Source organism: Cetorhinus maximus, chromosome 21 (genome assembly GCF_964194155.1).
Source record: "Cetorhinus maximus chromosome 21, sCetMax3.hap1.1, whole genome shotgun sequence".
Lineage (NCBI taxonomy): Eukaryota > Metazoa > Chordata > Chondrichthyes > Lamniformes > Cetorhinidae > Cetorhinus > Cetorhinus maximus.
Window position 1 is genome coordinate 86,414,888 of NC_135899.1, and position 21,111 is coordinate 86,435,998.

A 21,111-nucleotide genomic window follows, 5' to 3' on the forward strand; every position below is an offset into this window, starting at 1 on the left:
ATGTTTATTTATGCTTAAAACAAGAGATTAAAAGCTGGCAAACCAAATAGAACAATAAATTGGGGATAATCAGAATCAAACCAAAGCAAGGTATTAATAAGTTCACCAAAATCTTTTGCAGTTAGCATGACATTATGAAGCACAGTTTGACCCAAAGGGCATAGTCACAATTTGTATCTAAATATTCTGCATTAAGAATGACTGAATAAGCTAAAAACTGTATACTTGTCATTGTCCTATATAGTAAATGTAATTATATTGAGGCACCTCAGAATACAACATGCACTATGGAGAAAAGTTGAATATTATTGCACTTTCCATAATGACCAGTTTGAAATGTTTTGGAATGTTCTTTTAGATATTTTATGATAAAAATTCATTTTTGGGAAAAAAAACCATAGCCAAAAATAATTACATTTTTTTCTTTATGAGCAAAAAGCAATTTCACCAATCATTTCCTCAACTTCCACTTTAACCAATTTTTCATCTTACATCAATCAGCTTCTGTTTAGTCTAAATCTTGCATTCCACCCACTACCTGCTGTATTACTCTGTAATGGCCATTTTGAATACAACCACAGAGATCTCACAACACGAAATAAAAAGCACACATTCCAGACACAATCTAACTGCATTCGGCTAACAGCACGTTTCTTTACGTTTGAACAAAACTTACTTTGGGCCGGGTTAAGCCAAGACTGAGAGGGTAAATTGCCTGCTTAAATCCACATCTGTCAACACTATGCATACTAATATAGTGAATCCAACTACATAGTATTTTGTATGCAAAAAGTACATTCAATACAGCTTAATTAAGGAGAGATGTAATCTAAAATGGTAGTTATATTCAATTAACAGCATTAAAGTGAAACATCATTAAATTATATATTTAAACCTTATTATTCATTTAGATTTGCAGACTAAGTTTAGACTGAACTTAATTTTATTGCACTTTCTTATATCAGAGAGCCGAATAAAGCAAACGCTGTTTATTAGATGTAAAATTCTAGTTCACCATCTCTCAAAGCCCACCATCATGAATGTAACTTGAGTAGAAATGTTCACGAAAGTGAAGGTTGCATAACTACCATCTAAATCATCCTCTACATAACCACCATCCAACCTTCCCCCTGCATATGACCACTATCTAACCACCCACTCTCATAACCACCAATCAAACTCCGCTAGTTATATAGCGTCTTTAACAGGGTAAAACACAAGAGTTGCCTTAGGAAGATTATGAAACAAAATTTGACACTGAACCACAAATAAGCAAAGGTTTAAAGAGGTAGATTTTAAGGAGTGCCTTAAAAGCAGTGAGAGGTGGACAAAGAACAAAGCAGACATCAGCCCACTTGATTGACACCACATCCACCAACCTAAACATTCACTCCCTTCACCATGATGCACAATGGCAGCAGTATGTACTGATGCAACTTGCCAAAGCTCCTTCAACAGTACCTTCCAGTCTTGTCACCTCTACCACCTCGAAGGACAAGCGCAGCAAATGCATGGGAACACCACCACCAGCAAGTTCCCCTCCAAGCTGCACACCATCCAGACTTGAAATTACATCACCGTTCCCAGGTCAAAATCATGGAACTCCCTTCCTAATAGCACAGTGGGTGTAACTACACCACATGGACTGCAGTGGTGCGGGATGGTGGCTCACCACCACCTTCTCAAGGGCTATTCTGGACGGGGAACAAATGCTGGCTTAGCCAGCGACACCCACATCGTGTGAACATGTATTAAAAATATTTAGAAAGAGGTTTAAGGAAGGAATTCCAGAGTTTAGGGCCTAGACAGCTGAAAACACAACTGTCAAGGACACATTTAAAAATGTGGATGTGCAATAGTCCAGAATTAGAAGAGGGCAGAGATCTTGGAGGATTGTCAGGGTGGATGAGGTTACTGAGATAGGGGGGAGTGAGGTCATGGAGAGATTTGAAAACAAGGATGAACTTTTTTTAAATTGTGGCATTACTGGGCTGAGAGCCAATGTAGGTCGACAAGCACAGATGTGATGGGTGAATGGGACTTGGTGCAAATTAGGATATGGGTAGCAGAGTTTTGGATGAGCTCAAGTTTATGGAAGTTGGCCAGGTGAGTATTGGAATACTTAACTCTAGAAGTAATAAAGACAAGGATGAGGGTTTTTGCAGCAGATAAGCTGAGGCAGGGACAGAGCCAGGCAACATTACAGAGGTGTAAGTAGGCTGTCTTGGCAAGTACGTGGATATATGATCGGATGCTCATCTAGCTCATCAAATACAAGGCTAAGGCAACACTCAGCCTCAGGCAGTTGTCAGTGAGAGGGATGGAGTCAGTGGCTAGGGAACAGAGTTCACGGTGGGGACCGAAGACAATGGCCTCAGTCTTTCCAATATTTAGTTGGAGAAACTTTCTGCTCATCCAGTACTGGACGTTGAACAAGCATTCTGACAACTTAGAGACAGTGAAAGGGTGGAGAGAGGTTGTGGTAAAGTAGAACTGGGTTTCATCAGCGTATATGTGGAAACATGGCATGCCATCCTCCAACCTCCCCCCGCCTCCTCAAACAACTACTGTCCAACCCACTCTCACCCCACTATCCTGGACCCACCCCTCAAACAAGTACTGTCCAAGCCAGCCCTCCAGAACACAGTCACGTCCAACCTCCCAGCCCCAAACAGTCACTGTCCAGCCTCACATGCAACCAACAACCAACTTGCTGTCTCACACAGAATCACGGTCCAAATCCACATCAACAACAAACATGACACCACTCCTCTTGCGCCCATGTCCAAACCATGTACATAAAAGGAAAAGAGCAATGAATTCCTGAGGAATACTACCACTTGCATCTACCAATCCAAAAAAATATTCAATTAAATCTACGCTTTGCCTTCTACTCTGTGCATGCATAACAGTTTTGCACCTATGGAGAGATATATGATTAAAAGGGCCTGTATTTTCTCAGCCTGCTCCTGAAGCAGAAACCAAAGTAAAGTTACATTTTCTTGCATTTGACCATAAAAAGCACAATTAATTCATAAATAAATTAAATTATGTACTTTGAACGCCTCCATCTTCAAAAAGTGAAAAAAAATACACCTGAAATAAAACCAGTATTCTTGCCTCTGCGCACACATTTATGTCTACCCATAATTAAAATGAAAATATCCTGCAAAAAGTTTTAGAAAATATCCTTTTCACTTGAATACATGTCTTGACACCTCAATTTTCTACATGTAAACTGTAGTATCAACTTGAAATATTGGTATGCTATAATACTGATACAGTAATATATCACTAATAATTTCAGCACTAACATTCCAAAGCATTAATATAAAGGGCTTATTCTGTAGATAATTAAATGCAGATGGAGCAACAAACCTACATAGGGGTGTCAGAATACTTGGTTGTTCACCTGCCCTTCTCAATTAACTGAAGCTGAACAAAATGACTTTTTGCTGTTAAATGCTAAACAGGTTAGACTCTGCTATCACTAATGTTTAAAATACTTCCGTTTACAGCATAGCACCATTTTAAAATATATAGGGTATAAAATTAAAGTATCCATTTAAAAACCAGGATGAAGAAATACATTCACCATACATATACTGAAAGGTGTTTTTGACATCAGTATTCCTTAAATACCATAAATTTGACAGAAATTCAAAGAGTGCAATTGCTTTTTTAAATCCTTTCCAAGACAGCAATTAGGTAAATACCCTTTAACCCAAGAGGTTTACAGTATGAGAAATATGAAGCAGTTTTGGCAAGTTAGAATTGTCATTAATACAATGGCACAGCATGCCACAGCACAAATACAGGTAGAAGTCTTTACAAATGAAGAGGAAAACTATTCCAAAAATTGCATTGTACTCAATGTAATAGAATTAAATAAATAACACACAGAGAGCACACAATTTTGTGAGTAACAAGTAGGAAATATAAATTAGACAGGGGTTTTCATTAAAGAAAGGGATGATTTCACCTGTACAACATAGAATTAAAAAAATACAGCTCAAAGAAAGAACAAGGCCTGACAGGTTTAGATTACAGCTTCAAATGAAAACCCCTTTTGCACTCATACAAAGATAAGCCACCAAACTGTCAGAACAAACACGATAAGGATTGACATTACAAAAGGAATGCGAGGGTGCTGAAGTGAATAGAGGTAACAAGGTTTAGTTTTAGGTTTGTCATCAGGAATCTGAATGGAAACTCTTTGGGAGTTTTCTTCTTTGCTTTCTTGTGCAAGTGCAGTCCCTGTTGCTTCCTGTTTTCCTTTTATCTTATCTTCTTCCTGTACTAACAGAGGCATTTTCTTTGTCTGCTTTCGTGACAGAAGACCAAGAGAAAAAGAGATGAACAAATGCAAGATGGAAAACTAAGTCTGAAAGAAAAGTGGTGTGCAATAAGAAAAGGAAACAATGTGGCAGAGGAAGGAAAACAAAAAAACCACAAAATCAAAAAAATGTAGTGAAGATTTGGGCTTGAGGGATTTTCCTATGTGGGTTTTTAACTTTGAACTTCAAAATTTAAAAGGGAATGACAGCAAGGGTGATGTGTATTTTCAGGAACAAAGAAGAAAGGAGAAAAGAATAAAATGTAAAAATATTGTAACAGAACAGGGTTCACTTGCACTTTGGTAGCTTTTTTTTTTGAAAATGTATGGCCATTTCTTCATGCAACCTTTAACCAGCCATGCACTGTTTAGTAGGCATTCTTAAAGCTGCAGCAGTGGAAGTCTTCACTGTTAGTTTTGGGAACTGTAAGAGTAGAAAAACTAATGTCTGTTGTCTAGCAACTAAAATACAATTTAGCATTGATGAGATCTGCTCGAGCAAATAAAATATTAGCAATCACAGCACAATTGTAACAACTTTACCTCTGGCCCACCAAGCTTCTTTTCAGGGTGTATGCCTGAAATCACCATGGCCTGTACATACATAAAGTTAGTAATTTTAGATACTTCAAATACATATTTATTATATGCACTCTTATTTTAATGGCAACACATAGGTGGATTTACTTATCAAGAATATAGAATTTCTAATTCATTAAAACATCTTAATCATGTGGATAATGACTGAAGTCATTAAATCCGACTTAGAGGGGGTTACTTCCTTTTAATTTTCCTTACAAAGTCATATTATCATGTGACTTCTACCGCACAGCTTACATCTTGTGGAAAATATCAACTGTCCTTAGAGATGTTGTTTTACTTTTCAAATAGATTTAATGAAAAGAAAAAAAGAACTTCTACAAATTAAGAAAATTGGTGTTATCTTATTTCATATTTTTATCCAGTGTTGTAAATCAGTGTTTTTCACTCAAAATTGAAGTCTTAGGACAAAGATCTGAAAATTGGTGTTTACAGAATATTACTGGCAGCATCACCTAAACAATGTGAATATTGTTCAACTCATTCAGTCTCCTGCACATGACATGGACAATGACTGTAAAGCAATAGAATTGGCTAAGCATATCTTGTGTGAATAGGCATCTAGAAATTAGTGTTTAAACTGCTGGACAGTTCCAGCCTCAGTACTAGTTTACTATACCCGTGATAAACCTCAATCTGGGTGAAGAATGGGATTTGTCATCTAAAATATTCAGCATTTTTCTTAAGTGTACCTGACAAATTCTAAATAGATCACAAGTTAAGCCAAGTTCTATTTTTATTAAGTTTGGTTATTTTTACTGGTGTTTTAGGGAATTGTGTTTAAGTTAAATTCCATTCTTATTACATGCAATTCTGTGGTTTTACCAGTGCGTTGCAGATCACATTCAGCCAGTCTTCACGAAAACAGTACATCAGTGCTGTTACTTGCAGGTCAAATGCTTCCAATCCTAACTAACATTTGCATTTACGACAAGGCCACTTCTTTGTCTACCTGTATGTGTGTGTGTTGGCTGCTATACTGAACCAGGGCTCCTTTCCAGCTCTGTCAATTGTCAAGTGGTCCACTCTCTTTGGCCTCTGCTCCTGCCATCATACTTCTCAGTTCCCCATCTCAGTGTACTTAACTGCCTTCTGCTACCCCTCTGCTGGACAGCTGCATGGATTCACATTGCTCCATTCTAGGCACTCACAGTCAGTCCTACCAAAGTAACAAAGCACAATGTACCATCTTCTATCTACCTTACCACTTGGGAGCAAGCTTCTCCAAGTTCCTTGCCATTACTCTTTCCACTCTCATAGGTTTCCTACTATCCATCTACTCAGCATGCACTTCAATATTTCCACTCCTTTGTAAACAATTCCCTTATGCACAATTTTAAGTACATCAATATCCTGGCAGGGTGGCCCTTTCTTACTCAAGGAGGCAGACCATCTTGGTTCACATTCATTGCCTAGACTAGCGTGGCTCTCATCTCCAGGTCCTAGCTCAGCCTTATTCCCCAAGTACTTTCATCTAATCCTTTTGAGTATTACACCTGCGATGCCTCTCTTTCAAGGTCTTATTATCTAATGCCCTCTTAAATCCCAAAGGCAAATTCCTAGCCAAAATCTCCTCACTCTGCTGTGCAATGGTTCACTCTTGGCAATTTCAACACACTCAAATTTCCTTTGCTCCTTCTCTTGTCCTTTCTGAACATCGTCCTGTATGCTCTGTTGGCATAGGCCATGCCAACTTATCTGGTCACTTCCTCATCCTTCTTGGCATCTTCTGTTTCCTTCAAGTTCTGTTACTTACACTCTCCATCCCGGAGGTGGAAAAACTCCCCTCTCACCTATTCCCTGTGGGATACTCCCAACTTCCCACTCACCTGCACTTGTCCTATCATAGCACTGCTGCCACTGTTACCTTTCTCGACATGTTTTTGCTTTAACAATCTCACTGCCAACTTCCCCTAGCCTCACCACCTACCTTTCTCCCAGTTCATCTCTGCCTCTTCAAGTCTTAGAACTGCAGACATGAATATACATGATGCACAAATGGCCTGCTTGTTTCATGTTTCACTCTCTACAGCCAAATGTTCTTACTACTCCAGGATTATCCTGGAGAGTAAGGAAAATTTCAAATTACATCAAGAAATTGCCTTCGCTGACCACTTTCCACTGTTCCTCCAGACTATCCGTTCAAATGCCTCAGCTTCCTTCTGTGCCACCACCCCCAATTTTCACAATTCTCAATCACTAGGCCGCTTCTCACTTATGTGCCTCCAGCCCTCGAACTCATCTCAACATCCGCCTCCTACACTTCCAACACATTTTCAACCCAAATCTGACCATACATCTATTTTTCTTTCGCCCAATGTTCAGTAACATTACTAATAGCTCTCCCAGGTGATGTCATCACTCTCCCCTCAAAAATCTTACACTCACCCCTCATCTTACATCTACCTTTCTTTTTTAACATTGTTAATTTATGCCATTTCCCAGCTATGCACTCACTTTTCCTATCACATCCTGTCTGAATCCCTTTGGGCTGGTTTCCATCCCCACCCACTCACTTGAACACTTAGAATTTGGGTAAAGTTGTGTGTTTAGAAGGTGCTAATCATAATACCCTGACAAAACAATATTATTGAACTTATACAAATTTTAACATTGAGGATCTGGCATAAGTTTGACAAATTTTTAAGGCATAAAACAGAGGAGGTAAAAAATAATCTGTCTTAGAGTTGTTGCACTGATTTCAACTGGCCAAACTCTCTGTACCATATTCAAATAATTTTCTCTCTAGGGAGTAAAATATATCGGACTGAAGCCAAAAGGATAAAGAACAGCTTGGGGCACCATATAAGGTACGGAAAGACAAAATACTAAAAGGGCCTTTACATTCTTCAAAGACATGCCCTCAAAGGGATTTTGCACCTTTATATTGTTACCTTTTCTCTGTGGGAAATGGAGATTAGAATCATTCAAAATGGATATGAAAGATTTAAATTTAAATAACAGACTGTGAAGTTGATACTTTATAAATTTCCTACTTCAAACTTCGGATATTAGGATTGGAGATCAATCACATTTCATATTGTGAATGTATTTCCAATTTGGCGAATATGTATATTCTGCATTGGCTAATATCTGTAATAGAAGAATTTGAGAACTACACGCAAAGTTTATATAATGTTATATACAAAGCTTCCTTACCTCTGTGCTTGGTTATGAACAAGACACAGAGGACTTAAGGTGAAACTTTGACAGTCGCGAAGGTGTACGAAACTAACTTTGAAGATAAGGGATTAGACAATAGGCACAATTTGAGATTTTTTTAGCAACTTGGTTCTCTGGGCTTGGCAATCATAATTACACTGGCTCAATACACATACTAGCACTTTTTAGAGCTGGTTTCTAACTAGGTTCATCCATCAATCCTAACAGGATTGTGGTTTTAAATGGCTGGAAGATGGGAACAATACCATCAAATAAAGCAAGGTATATAGTTAAATAATAGAGTTCTCTATTGAAAACAAAAACAGAACCAGAAATACCTGGAAAAACTCAGTAGGTCTGGCAGCACCAGCGGAGGAGAGCACAGTTGACGTTTCGAGTCCTCATGACCCTTCAACAGAACTAAGTAAAAATAGGAAAGGGGTGAAATATAAGCTGGTTTAAGGAGGGAGTTGTTGGGACAAACCCCCCCCCCCTTAAACCAGCTTATATTTCACCCCTTTCCTATTTTTACTTAGTTCTGTTGAAAGGTCATGAGGATTTGAAACGTCAACTGTGCTCTTCTCCGCCGATGCTGCCAGACCTGCTGAGTTTTTCCAGGTATTTCTGTTTTTGTTTTGGATTTCCAGCATCCGCAGTTTTTTGCTTTTATATTTGAGTTCTCTATTGAACTTGTACAACACAACCATAAACATGTAAAGAACTTTTGACTTGAATGCTAAACAGGCCACATAAAGAAAAGCAATTTAGCAGAAGGCAAATATTTTCAACAAGACTGTGTCAAGCTTCTAGGTGGCATTAGTTTAAAATATTGTTCACTTTTTCTGTAGCTAGATTCAAATTTGCTTTTGATTGATGTCCTGTGCAAAACTTAATCACGTCTGAGTGCTTTTAAATCTATTTAATAGCAGAGAGGTCAATAGGTGAAATATTATGAGATATGCAAATGCCACACTGGTGCAAATGAGAGGACAAACAGGCTCTTCTAAATTTGGAGTTTTGGGGTATATTATTGGGCAACGTAAAGGAAGCTTTTCCAAGGAAGCATCTGACCTATGGAGAATACAAATGCAGGTTTTCTAGATGCACAAAGGGTGCAAAAATCTTTAGTTTTGCAGTAATGACATCTCTTACTGAGATAGGCACATTTTAAAAACAAACTCCCTCATAATGCCCACTTTGTTTGTTTTATTCAGTGCCACCTCCCACTTCCCCCTTCATTGGGATGAAGGGATTTTAGTCTGTATATAGAATATGTTTTACTTTTTAATTATGAAGGGATCAGAGCAACACTCAGGAATCGATTCCTGTTCCCTCCCACACAGACACATTTTCTAACATATTATTTTGATGCCTGGGGATGATTGATACACATTTTGAATATTTACTGAAACACAGTTCTACGCAATTTATCCACCAACACCCCATCCCCACCACCACATATAGGTTGGGATTTTCTGGCCCCATTGTGATAGGACCCATCACCGGAGATTTGGCGGCCCAGCCAAAAGTCTATTGACTTTCTGCGGGACCAGACAATCCCAGTGGTGGGCAGGGTTGGAAAATCCCACCCATAATACTTGTGGGCGTTATAAAAGCAAATTTTGAAATTATATCTTTACTAGTCAAAGATGTAATGACATTTTTGTGAGCAAAGGATGTGATTCCTCACTGGTTCTCCAGAACATGGGTTGGAATAGTAATTAAAAAGTAGAAAATTGTAATTTACAAATTCACCTGCCAATAATTGAAATCTGTGGTATGTGGTCAAGAAATGAGTGATAACACTGATGAAAATAATAAAACTTATCCCAAAATGTCTTATATTACTAATACTCTTTGTCCACCTGTGTAATGGTTCATGTGCCAGGTTAAATCTTACAGGTTAAGTGGTTTATTTGAACTTTATTTCTTTTGGGACTTAATCTAAGCCTTTAGGTTTAAATAATATGGAATGAAAGAACATCCACCAAGAAAGATTCAATTAAAAGAAAGAATTATTAATAAACCTGTGGAAATATGTACTTTAATCATTATTACTTTAACAGGTCTATCCTTGGCCTAATTTAACATAATATAGTTTGAATGAATGACATTTTAAACAAAAACTTTTACAAGCACCCATAAAAGTATAGAAGAACGATCTCCATTTCTACATTCCTATAATCATCATCTTTCCAAATTCATTCCCTCTCATGTTTTGCTCCACAACTGAGGGAAATGCAGGCCACTTGCTTCCAAATCTCTGTCAATAATGTGACTGCCTAATAGGAACAGAGTAGGCCATTCAGACTCTCAAGCTTGTTCTGCTTGAGATTATGGCTGATCTGCGCCCCAACTCTATTAGTCTGCATTTGATCCACATCCAATGATAACCAATCTCAAGTGACACCCACAGCTTTTTGGAAGACAGGATTCCACATTTTCATTGCCTTTGAGCTTTGAAGTAAAAATGTGCTCACTGATCTCGCTGCTGAATCACCTATCTCTAATTTTAAGATTGTGCCCTCTTGCTCTGGATTCTCCCACCAGAGGAAATTGCTTCCCTGTATCAACTCTATTTTATCATTTTAAACAGCTCTGTAAAGATCACTATGTGGTAAATGGCTATCAGAACACAAACTTGAGCAGAGAGAAAAAAAATTAAACTTACTCCTTCTGTGCCAGACTGAACTTGCCCATTGATATTCAATGTTCTAAAAGGCGAGTGTGCCGAGAGCCGTTTATCCCATTCACTAGGACGTGGTTCAGGTACAGATTCCATAAAGCTCCGCTTCAGTTCACTAATACTAGCATGATGTTTCATTATCTCATCTTGGGTTTTGTCTAGATCCTATTACAAAAAAAAAAGCAGAAAGGGGAGGAAGATCTTAAATTTCAGAAATACTGAAATAAGTTAAATGGAAATCCATGCTTTTAAAAGGGAACACTAACCAAATTAGTTAGGCAATCCATTCTTTTGAGGGAAACTAATAAAGCATAAACACTGCAATTTATTTTACATCTAAAATAGGTTTTCTTTTATCTATGTACTTTATAGTTTTCTGCTTAAATTAGACTTTTACCGTCATCGTTTGTACTAAGTTATAATAAAGGCAAAAAACATTTTATTTTAAATTATTTCTTCCCTTCTCGCTTGAAAGTGTCACCTCATCCTAGAGTACGGTCCCATGGGCATTGGCAGCCCTCTGGAACCTTGCCCAAGCAGACATTCTTCCTGTACAAGTTCCAGTGACTGTTCACAGGCAATTCACCAGTGTTGGTCTCACAACTGAGTTTAATGCTATCAGCCAATGCCCACACTTTCCAGTAGGAATCGCTGGCTGAATTCTTCCCTAGCTCAAGGAACCACCTTTAAGGAATCTTAATTCTTTCCCCTCTGTTAAAAAAGCAAAATGAAAATAAAGTTGACTGACCATTTTAGTGTATATCTCTGCAAAAACATCAAAATCTTCAAGTGAGCTGCTCAGTAGTGAACATTCTGAAAATCAATGTGGAAACCAGAAAGAAACAAAACGTCCAAACTGTGCAGTCTGGTCACGTGTAGTATCACTACAAATCCTACTTTTCTTCCAGTGAGCTGCTCTGTTAATTTACCATGATGTTTGAGCAAAGTCACAGATGAAATGGAACACACACAAGACCAGAAGCAACATAAAATCTCCTGATTCTCTTTATAAGCTTATGGCTAGGAAGTTGGTAATACAGTACCCTGCAACATAAAGAGACAGTGAAGAAGAATAAGCACAAAGTTTGTGTTTGACATGCCCAAATATATACCATTAGGATCCTTTGAACTTTCCTCTTTAATTTTTGTAGACTTGGAAGTACTACTTTTTTTCTATCTTTTGTAAGATTTCTGCAGCTATTTAGGTTATGAGAAATTGAATTTTTAAAATAAAGCCTGGTCTGAAAGCAGATTACCCACATGCTCAACATGTCCACATTTAAAATCCATGTAAGTAAAGGAGGAAGATCAATATTAAGTACCTAGATTCAAATTCAACCCCCATTCTATGGTGGTACAGAATGAGAATAGAAAATTTAGTATGCAACTTTTCAAAGCAATAAACCAAGATGAATCAGCTGATCCACATCAGGCCGGTAGTAAAGAAGCTGGCCTCAAATGATCATGTACTGTGCATCAGGAGATTACAAACCAGTACAACCAATAAATACTTTTTAAAAAGTTTTAAAGGTATGACTGGTCCCCTGATGAGTTAATGGGAAAAAGCAGTGCATGATGTGGTACTAATCAACAGAGGGTCCCAGGTTCAATTCCAAGTTTGCACTGTCTTAGCAAATCTCAATCAAGACAGTGGTTGCAAGCAGCCTCAATACTAAGGTCCTCAATTCCTCATCACTACCTATAGTGACCTCTCCTGGAAAGATGAGAATGGACTGGACTCAGCTGCAATGATTTCTACAGCTCAGTAGCCAGCCTCACCTACTAAAACATCAATTTCCCAGAGGAATGCCCAGGGAAACATAACTGAATGTCAATCAGCACATTCAGGAGAACAGAGCTAAAAAGGGGAGGAAAAACTTTGTGGTACTGGTGTTGTGAAATTCCCCCAATTCAAGGTACACACAACTGATTTGGTGCCTGAATGAAGTTTTCCTTCTGCATATTTCCTTTCCTATTTTCTCACTTTATTTCCATTCCATATTAACTAAATACTTTTTCCAGTTCTTTTGGTTTTCTGACCCTGGTTCTTCACTGTACATGTTTTAAAAAAATGCTCAATTTTCTTTGCTTAACTCTTGACCCTTGATTTTGACTTCAGTTTAAGTTCCTATCCTTTAAATCCACTTGTAAGTGCAAACCAGATCAATGTCACTGCACATCTACCACATTCATACAGTCAGCCCAGAGTCTTTCTAAGATTGACTGAATGTAAGAGGCAAATACAGTTTGGAAGCTGCTGGATCTTAGGTGCAACTTTAGACCTGTCTTCAAGTTCTTCAATTTGTTTTGAATCTTCACAGTGCCCCTACTCTCTGGGGTAGAAGGACAAGAAAACAATATCAACAAGTATTCAATAAGATGCACATGTCAAACTCAAAAGTGATCATTCTCCTTTTGACCCATTAGGTTATATGTAGGATTAACAAAAGATCTTTTTAACCCATCAAGTTGCCAAAGGGTACAAGAATGATTAAGCAAATGGTAAAATTGTGTTTCAGTACTGTAACCAAATTAACCAGAGGGAACACTGTCTTTTTAAGCTATGCAGTGTTACTGTGGTTCAAGAATCACCATATTGCGAAGAGTGCATTTATTTATTTTTTTAATTTGTTTTTTTATATTCACAGAAATGTACTTCCGTGCACAGGGGTTAGCATAAACCTTTATACCGGTCAAAAAATAAATAGCAAAGGCAAAATTAATTTACAGTTCTAATGTCCTCTTGGGCCTCACTGTGGACTTTCATAATGGATCATCTTAAACGACCACCTTCCCAACCATACTTTCAAGCAGCTTAAAGAAAAATAAACAGAAAACATGCCATGGCTTGCTTATAAAGAGACAGCACTTAAAAAAAAAATAAAAACTCAAATGATGTTTGCATTTTGGTCACATGCAGCACATGCAACAATGTGTGAATTCAGCCAAAGAATGAATGCAGAACTGGACTAAAGACAACTTGATGAGTAACAAGCTTTCAGTTCATACAAACCTCCAACATTAAATTGCTATGCCTGACATAAATGTTTTCACCCTCAACTTTCTTTGATCTCTTCTGCAAAATGAAAGAAGGGAAAAAAGAAAAGCACAAAAATTAAAATGTTGCTCTTGTGGCATTGCAAAGTAGCAAATAAAAAGTGTTCAAAAAAAAAGTTCCATTAGCGCAGCAGAATCTAGACAGGATGATCATGGAACCACAAGAACATACCCAGATTCGATCACCAAAAGAAAAAGCAGAATGAGCAATTCACCATTGATGAGGGGACGTAATGCGATTAAACAAGGAAAATGATGCTTGGTACACAAGGACAAATATTCCCAAACACCCATCTAATGAAAACACTAGAAAATGCTAACCTTGCGCATTCGGACAACCTCTTCCTCTCCATCAGGTTTTTGCTGTTTAAGTGTTGAAAAAAATAGATGAAGTTTAGTAACCCCTGTCTGCGTAACTTCAAATATTTTATTTTAAAAAACCCCATACATTTGAACTATTTTCATTTTATGGAGACAAACCTGTGATTTTTCATTTGCTGTGGTTGGAATTGGTGTGATTTCAGTCTGCTGTGCGATGACCTGTGTTGTTATTGGAAATAAATGATTGCAGATTTAAGATAAATAATAATCTCAAGTATACAATTTTACAGAATAATTTGCAAAGATTTTTCAAAACCAGGCAGAGAAATGCCATTTTACATTTCCAAACATTATACTTCTACAGCATTATCTTGTTAAAAGGTTAATAGACTTGTACTCCATTTCCACTTTTAAAAAATTCTTTTTGAACGTCAGTCTTTAATGTGAAAGAGAAGCTGAAATCTTCTGTAATCCAAGGTGCAATGTGGACTTTCTTTGTAAATCCTGATGTACATGACTGCAGTAAATATCAATAAACTTAGCCATACTCCATTTGTAGATACAAAAAAGTTTTATGTATGAGCTCGTATCCCCTTATACTGGACATCACTACAGCAAGAATTTGGCACTGATCCTAGTTTAATGACTGATGAAAAAAAAATTGAACAGAAGCAGTGTGAACATTTTTTTTTTTAAATACCTTCCAGTACATCATCATCAGCTGTTGCTCTGTTCCTCTTGCAGTACAATACTTAAAATGAAAACACTCCATTCTTCAGTCCTGCCTCCTGTAATAATTTCAAATTTCATCTCGCAGCATCTATGTTACTGACATGTTTGATTTTAAAATTGGCAGTAAGAGCCTGGATTGAAGCCAAGATGGAAAGCTGCCATTTATATGTCATAGTACTCCAGGATAGTACTGCAGGAGTAAAATGGGTCAACAGCAATATGTAATATTACCAATATGTAATGCAATTGCTCTGGAATAATACTGTCGTCACTGGCCAATCGTCTTTGGCGAAACTGCTCTGCCAAGACGATTACCTGAGGGAGGATTATCTGACACCCCAAATAAAATTGCTCCCCTCTTCCTTCACTAGGCTGTAAGAGGGGTATAAATTTATCGTACTTTTATATAATAGTCATAATTTCAGTAAAGGCTCATTTTAAAATTAGATAACAAATGATTAGGACTGCAACTGAATATCAAGTATATTGAGCTAAAGATCTATTGACTAACCTTCTCATGCATTTAAAATATGTTAAACCAAATAGAAGGTTCAGCACAAAGAATATACCTTAACCTCCTCAACTGGTTCTGATCTTTTTTTGTCAACTAGGTGCTCTTCTTGTTTTACCTCCACCTTCACTTCCTCTTTAGCTGCTTTTGATTCAGTCACTCTTGTTGTCTCGACTGTGGGTGGGCTGCTGGCTTCCACTGAATGACTTTGAGATATGGTTGGTGCAGAGGTAGTAACTGCCCTCGGGCTTCTGTCTGGAGTCCCAGCTACTGCAGCTGTAATGAAATGCATCACGCTCACTCACCGGTATCATACAAACAATCGTTCAATACAAATTTAGTATTTATCTCTACCTTAAATACAGGAAATTGCAAAAATAGCCAATAAAAGTGCAAGGGATTCTGAGTAAGCAATTTATATCTTCAGGAATGTGAATGCCAGGTGGGCATAAACAAGTTATCTTATGTACAAAATCTGCTGCTAAAGACTTTCTGCACACAAGTTTCAAAGCAATCAGTTCTTAAAAGTTGCTGACAAGCTTTCATCTTGATATTAGTGAACATGCCAAATTATGAATTTTATCAAAAATTATCTAAAAGAGGGGTGAAAGTGTCATTAAGCTTGAAGTAGTGCAAGCCAGAATTAAAACACAGCTTCAGTCCCTGAGTAAAATGGTAGCCCACTAGTCACATTCTGTCATCTGAAAATGACCTATTTATCGTTAATCTGTTTTGTGATGACTAATCTTCAATCTATGGAAATATATTACCCCCCCAATCCTAAGAGCCCTAATATTCTGCAACAGCCTCTCATGCGTCACCTTATCAAATATTTTCTGAAAATCTCAAAATGGCATAGCGGGATACAAAGTAAAAGATGCTTTTTGTTGGTTGCCTTAATGTACAACCTGCTTTTCATCTATGAAAAAATATATCCTTCAAAAGCAAGTCTTATATCCTGGGACAGATTAGTATAACACTCTGTGATAAATATTATATTTCAAAATAATGGGCACCATTTGCTGACTGGCTATGAAATCTTAAAGTGGATAATATTCTCACCCTTGTATGAATCCAATTTTGGGGTTGTGTCTATCATAGGAGTCTGTGGATCACTACGATTGAAACTTTGCGGAACAAATTATCATCTGCACTTCATTAACATTTAAAATAAATTATTCAACTATCAAGATCTATGTTCAAGAAGTATAAATAAAATTTGAGACCATCCACCACTAGACAATGCAGGAACATGTCAGCACCATCCAGTAATACTGAACCAGTACTAAAGACGACATAAAAGTTCTAGGATAATCGATTATAACCTTGCCCAACGAGCACTGCACCAGTTGATGTGAATGGATAACCTGAACATTTAAATTTGTTTAGAAGAAACTTCAATTGGGAGTGAAGAGGGAGGAAAGAATAAAAAAGAAAGCTACAACCAGCTATAACACTAGCAAATTTAAATTTTGAACATTGTACAAACACATTTGGCATTTCTGTTTAGCTTTTATAAGCTTTGTGAAATGCGGAATTAATCCAGAACAACTCATTAGAAAACCATATTTGAATCTCAAGCATTACTCTGTGACCCTACCAACATTTCCCTTCACCGAATAAGGAGTACAACATACATTCAAAAATGGCTGTGTATGTGACATTTCTTGTGCCTACACTGACCGCCACCAAATTTTGAAAATATTAATTGTGTGAAGGTCTTTAAGATATGAAAGCAGATTATATAAATAAAAGTACAATTATTTACAGCAAATTAAGATCAACCATTTTATTTTCTTAACCACCTATTCCTACATTTTTATAATAATATAACATCACAAGCATAAGAACATAAGGAATAGGAGCAGGAGTAGGCCATTTTGCCCCTCAAGCCTGCTCCATCATTCAATAAGATCATGGCTGATCTGATCCTGGTCTCAAATGAACTTTCTTGCCTGCCCCCCCCCCCATAACCTTTGACTCCCTTGTACATCAATAATCTATCTAACTCAGCCTTTGAATATATTAAATGACCCAGCCTCCACTGCTCTCTTATGTAGAGAATTCCAAATAACAACCCTGAGAGAAAAAAAAATCCTCATCTCCATTTTAAACGGAAGACCTCTTGTTGTGAAACTGTGCCCCCACGAGGAGAAACATCCTCACAAGAATCTACCCTGTCAAGCCCACCTCAGAATCTTATCTGTTTCAATAAGGTCACCTCACTCTTTTAAATTCCAATGAGTATAGGCCCAACCTGCTCAACCATTCCTTATAAATAACTCCTTCGTCCCAGGAATGAAACTAGTGAACCTTCTCTGAACTACCTCCAAGGCAAAAATATCCTTTGATAAATAAGGAAACCAAAACTCTAGACAGTACTTTAGATATGGTTTCACCAAGGCCCTGTGCAGCCACATTGGAGAAAGCCTGATTAAATAGAACCAACAAAAAAAGGCAATGAATTGTGATAAAATTGCAATTATATGGTTATGAATGTGAAAATCTTGCATTTAGAAACAGTTGTCTTGTCGACTTTTCATAAAAGTACACTGAACTTAAACCACTTCAGTGTTCTCTGGCTAGTTTCCATGGCTTATAAGATGCTTGCTGAACAACTCAATCAACAGCAAATTTTTGGTTATGGAGATTTAAAAAAATTAGGTTCTCTCTCTACCAAAGACATTTGCTATACCATGGGCAGAATTCTGCCCTTGGCGGGTGGGCGGGAAGCTGACTGCCACCCGCGATTGGGTTCGGAAGGCGATTTTGCGCTGGCGGGCCTCCAGCGTGAAAGGCGGCTGGGGAAGGTCTGAGAAGGGGGCGGGCGAGGCCGGGGCATGATGTCCACCGGGTCCAATGGCAACCCAGCGGCTGATTCAGAAGCGCCCCAGGCAGCCCCTGGAAGTATGCCACACAGAAGGGCATCTCCTGTACTCTCGCTATGGATTCCAGTGCAGTTAGACACAGCAAGCGGGAGGGCAGGTTGGCGGGGCAGTTGGCCTCGTAGCCCTCCTGGAGGAGGTGGCTGCTAGAAGGGACACCCTTGTCCCCAGAGATGGGAGGAGGTGGTGGCCACTGCATCTCACCTGGAAGGCCTGGAAGGAGGTGATACCCCGGGTGAGCAGCCACAACGTGGCGAGGCGCACAAGGGTGCAGTGCTTCTGCTGCGATTGGGAAGGATTAGTACCATGTTGGCATGGGTCAGTGTGGAGAGCAGTTAAGGGCTGGCCATCCCCCCCACCACCGTTGACCTCAGGGGTGTTAAGAGTGTGAGTTGCAACTGTCAATGACTCCGGAGTTGGCCAAGGGGGAGAGCCCTGGCTGCTTGGACTGAGTGCCTTGTGGCTCGAGGGCCACAAATCGGATGTGCCCTGCGAGGTGTCCCTTAGGTGGGATTGGCCAGGCTGCAATGGCGCTGCAGGTACAGAGTAGACTAATCAATGTTCCTCTATCCTTTCAGGAGAAGGCATCCCACTACAATATTGAGAGGTCGCGGAATGGTGGGGGACCCCACACCTCCTCACCCTCACCCACTATGAGCAGGAGGCCCTGGAGCTCGAGAGGCAGCGTCCACCTCGCTCAACCGGCCGCGGTGAGGTTGGGTGTCAGACGAAGGTAAGAGTGCAGTGCACAGAGCCGAAGAATGTCAGATATTGCAACCATTCTCATGCAGTCTCTATATTGATGTGAGCCACAAACCTGGAGTCCCCATTGATAATCGAAAGACGTGGGGACCATGAAGCAGATCTCCATTGCCTCACCAGGGTATCAGGCATGCACAGTGACAACGTCATGACTTAAAACTAATGACATGTCCTTCTTGTCTCTTTTAGGTCCACCAGCAGGCATTCGCACCGAGGACCCTGAAGAGCCACCATGCTCCCCATGCACCTGAGTCACACCCACTCTGTCAAGCAGGCACCAGCGCAGATACCAGCACCTCGGTGGGCATAAGATCACCGTCTAGTATCTTGGTGCACATTGGTGAGGGCACTTCACACTTGCTTGAAGTGCAGGTGGATGCAAAGAGTGCCCAAGGCGCCAGCAGTCGGAGGGCGGCTGGAGACCAGGACAATGTTCAGTCAATGGCTGATGATGGGTCTCTGGAGTCGTCCATTAGGCAGCAGATGCTGGAAATCCAGTGGGTGTGCGGGAGGATCTGGCGGAGATACGTGAGGGAATGCGTGCCATGGTCTCCACTTGGTAGGAGTCCCAGTGGAGCATGAGCACTGCGTTGACCCTCATGGCCGAGCACACTGCCTCCTCCATGGAGAAAGTAGCGACTCTCATGGAGAGGCTACCCCAGAGACAGAATCAGGGGTCCCTGGGGATGCATTCAGACCTGCAAGCCCTCGCACAGGCAATGATCTCAGCTGGTCAGTGTCCGTGTGCGAGATGGATTGGGCACCCAGTATCCCAGCTAGGTGCCCATCCATCAATGATGAGCAGGGAGGTCCAAAGCGACCTCACATTGGTGCACGAGCTGCCTGTCGCCTCTGTGGGCTCCTCAGGGCGCTCCGGATGATGGCAGCAGCTCTTCCGCCCCTCTGCCAGTGACTGTGTAATTTGATTAGGCTGTGGCGACTGGAGAGATGTCAGCCGTGGCACTGGCCACTCCCTCCCAGGCGGGGCCATCACAGGCTCCATGGGCCAAAGGACGACCGCCAAGGTCATCAAGGCCAACAAGACAGCAGAGTCAGTGGGCTGTCTCCAATGCTGGTGCCAGTGAGGGGGGAGCACCTAGACGTAAATGTAAAGCACCTTAAGCACAAAACGCGCTTATTACGGGTGATATTTTGTTCCCCCAGTTTGCTTTAACTTTCTTAATGGTGTGATAAACATCACCGGTTATGTTTAGTTTAGCAATGTGTCACATGCAAAATTAAATGAGATGTTATTTCGTGCTATTGGCCTCTGTATGCTTCATTTGTTCTGTAGGTGCAGGATAGGCCATGATGTAATGATGGACGTGTGTCTCCTGAAACTTTATTGCACAGGCACAGAGTGTATGTTGGTGGCCAAGAAAATGGTCCTCTCTGGGATCGAGTATGGAGCCTGCAGCCTTGGCATGTGGTGGTGGTTCTTATTTGGTAGGCTAGCTGAAGGAGCATTGGATCAAAGAATCCCGGCTGTCCCTGCCTCCCTGAAGGTTAACCAGGTAAACATCCACGCCTCAGCGTTCTCCTCACTGTGCTCATCCTCTGACTCACTACTGAACTTATCACCTGTTGTCTGTGCAGCTGTGTCTACATCTTCTTCCTCCACTGGCTCCCCCTTTGCCAGTGCCAGACTGTGGAGAGCGCAACATGCAACCACTATCATTGACACCCGCTCTGGGGGGTATTGCAGAGCGCCCCCTGAACAGTTCAGGCATCGGAAGCGCATCTTCAGAAGACCAATGGTCCTCTCTATCACCGCACTTGTGGAGGCGTGACTCCTGTTATGCTGCTCTGCCTCTGTTCTTGGGTGGCAGAGAGGCGTCATGAGCCACCATTTCAGAGGATAGCCCTTGTCACCCAGCAGCCATCCATCCAGTTGGGCTGGAGCACTGAAGAGCCTCGGCACCTGGGAATCCCAGGATGTAAGCGTCATGGGAGCTGTGAGGGTACCTTGCATGACTTGCAGAATCTGCACCCTGTGATCACACACTATCTGTACGTTCATGGAGTGGAATCCCTTCCTGTTGATGAAGGCTCCCGGCTC

General features: G+C 40.1%; 1 protein-coding gene across 14 annotated transcripts in view; it reads right to left on the minus strand.

The window, feature by feature from the left end:
* The window catches only part of LOC144696101 (protein 4.1-like), a 189,015-nt gene that overhangs the window by 24,537 nt on the left and 143,367 nt on the right, over positions 1 to 21,111 (minus strand). For 8 of the 14 annotated variants that reach the window (XM_078567378.1, XM_078567372.1, XM_078567364.1 and 5 more), the window contains 6 exons: positions 15,464 to 15,681; positions 14,322 to 14,381; positions 14,163 to 14,204; positions 13,798 to 13,860; positions 10,770 to 10,949; positions 4,880 to 4,930 (listed from right to left, as the gene is read on the minus strand). In XM_078567378.1, the coding sequence (XP_078423504.1) occupies positions 4,880 to 4,930; positions 10,770 to 10,949; positions 13,798 to 13,860; positions 14,163 to 14,204; positions 14,322 to 14,381; positions 15,464 to 15,681 (614 nt within the window). The remainder of the gene's footprint in view (positions 1 to 4,879; positions 4,931 to 10,769; positions 10,950 to 13,797; positions 13,861 to 14,162; positions 14,205 to 14,321; positions 14,382 to 15,463; positions 15,682 to 21,111) is intronic. The other 6 variants (XM_078567376.1, XM_078567371.1, XM_078567374.1 and 3 more) reach the window with 3 other exon arrangements.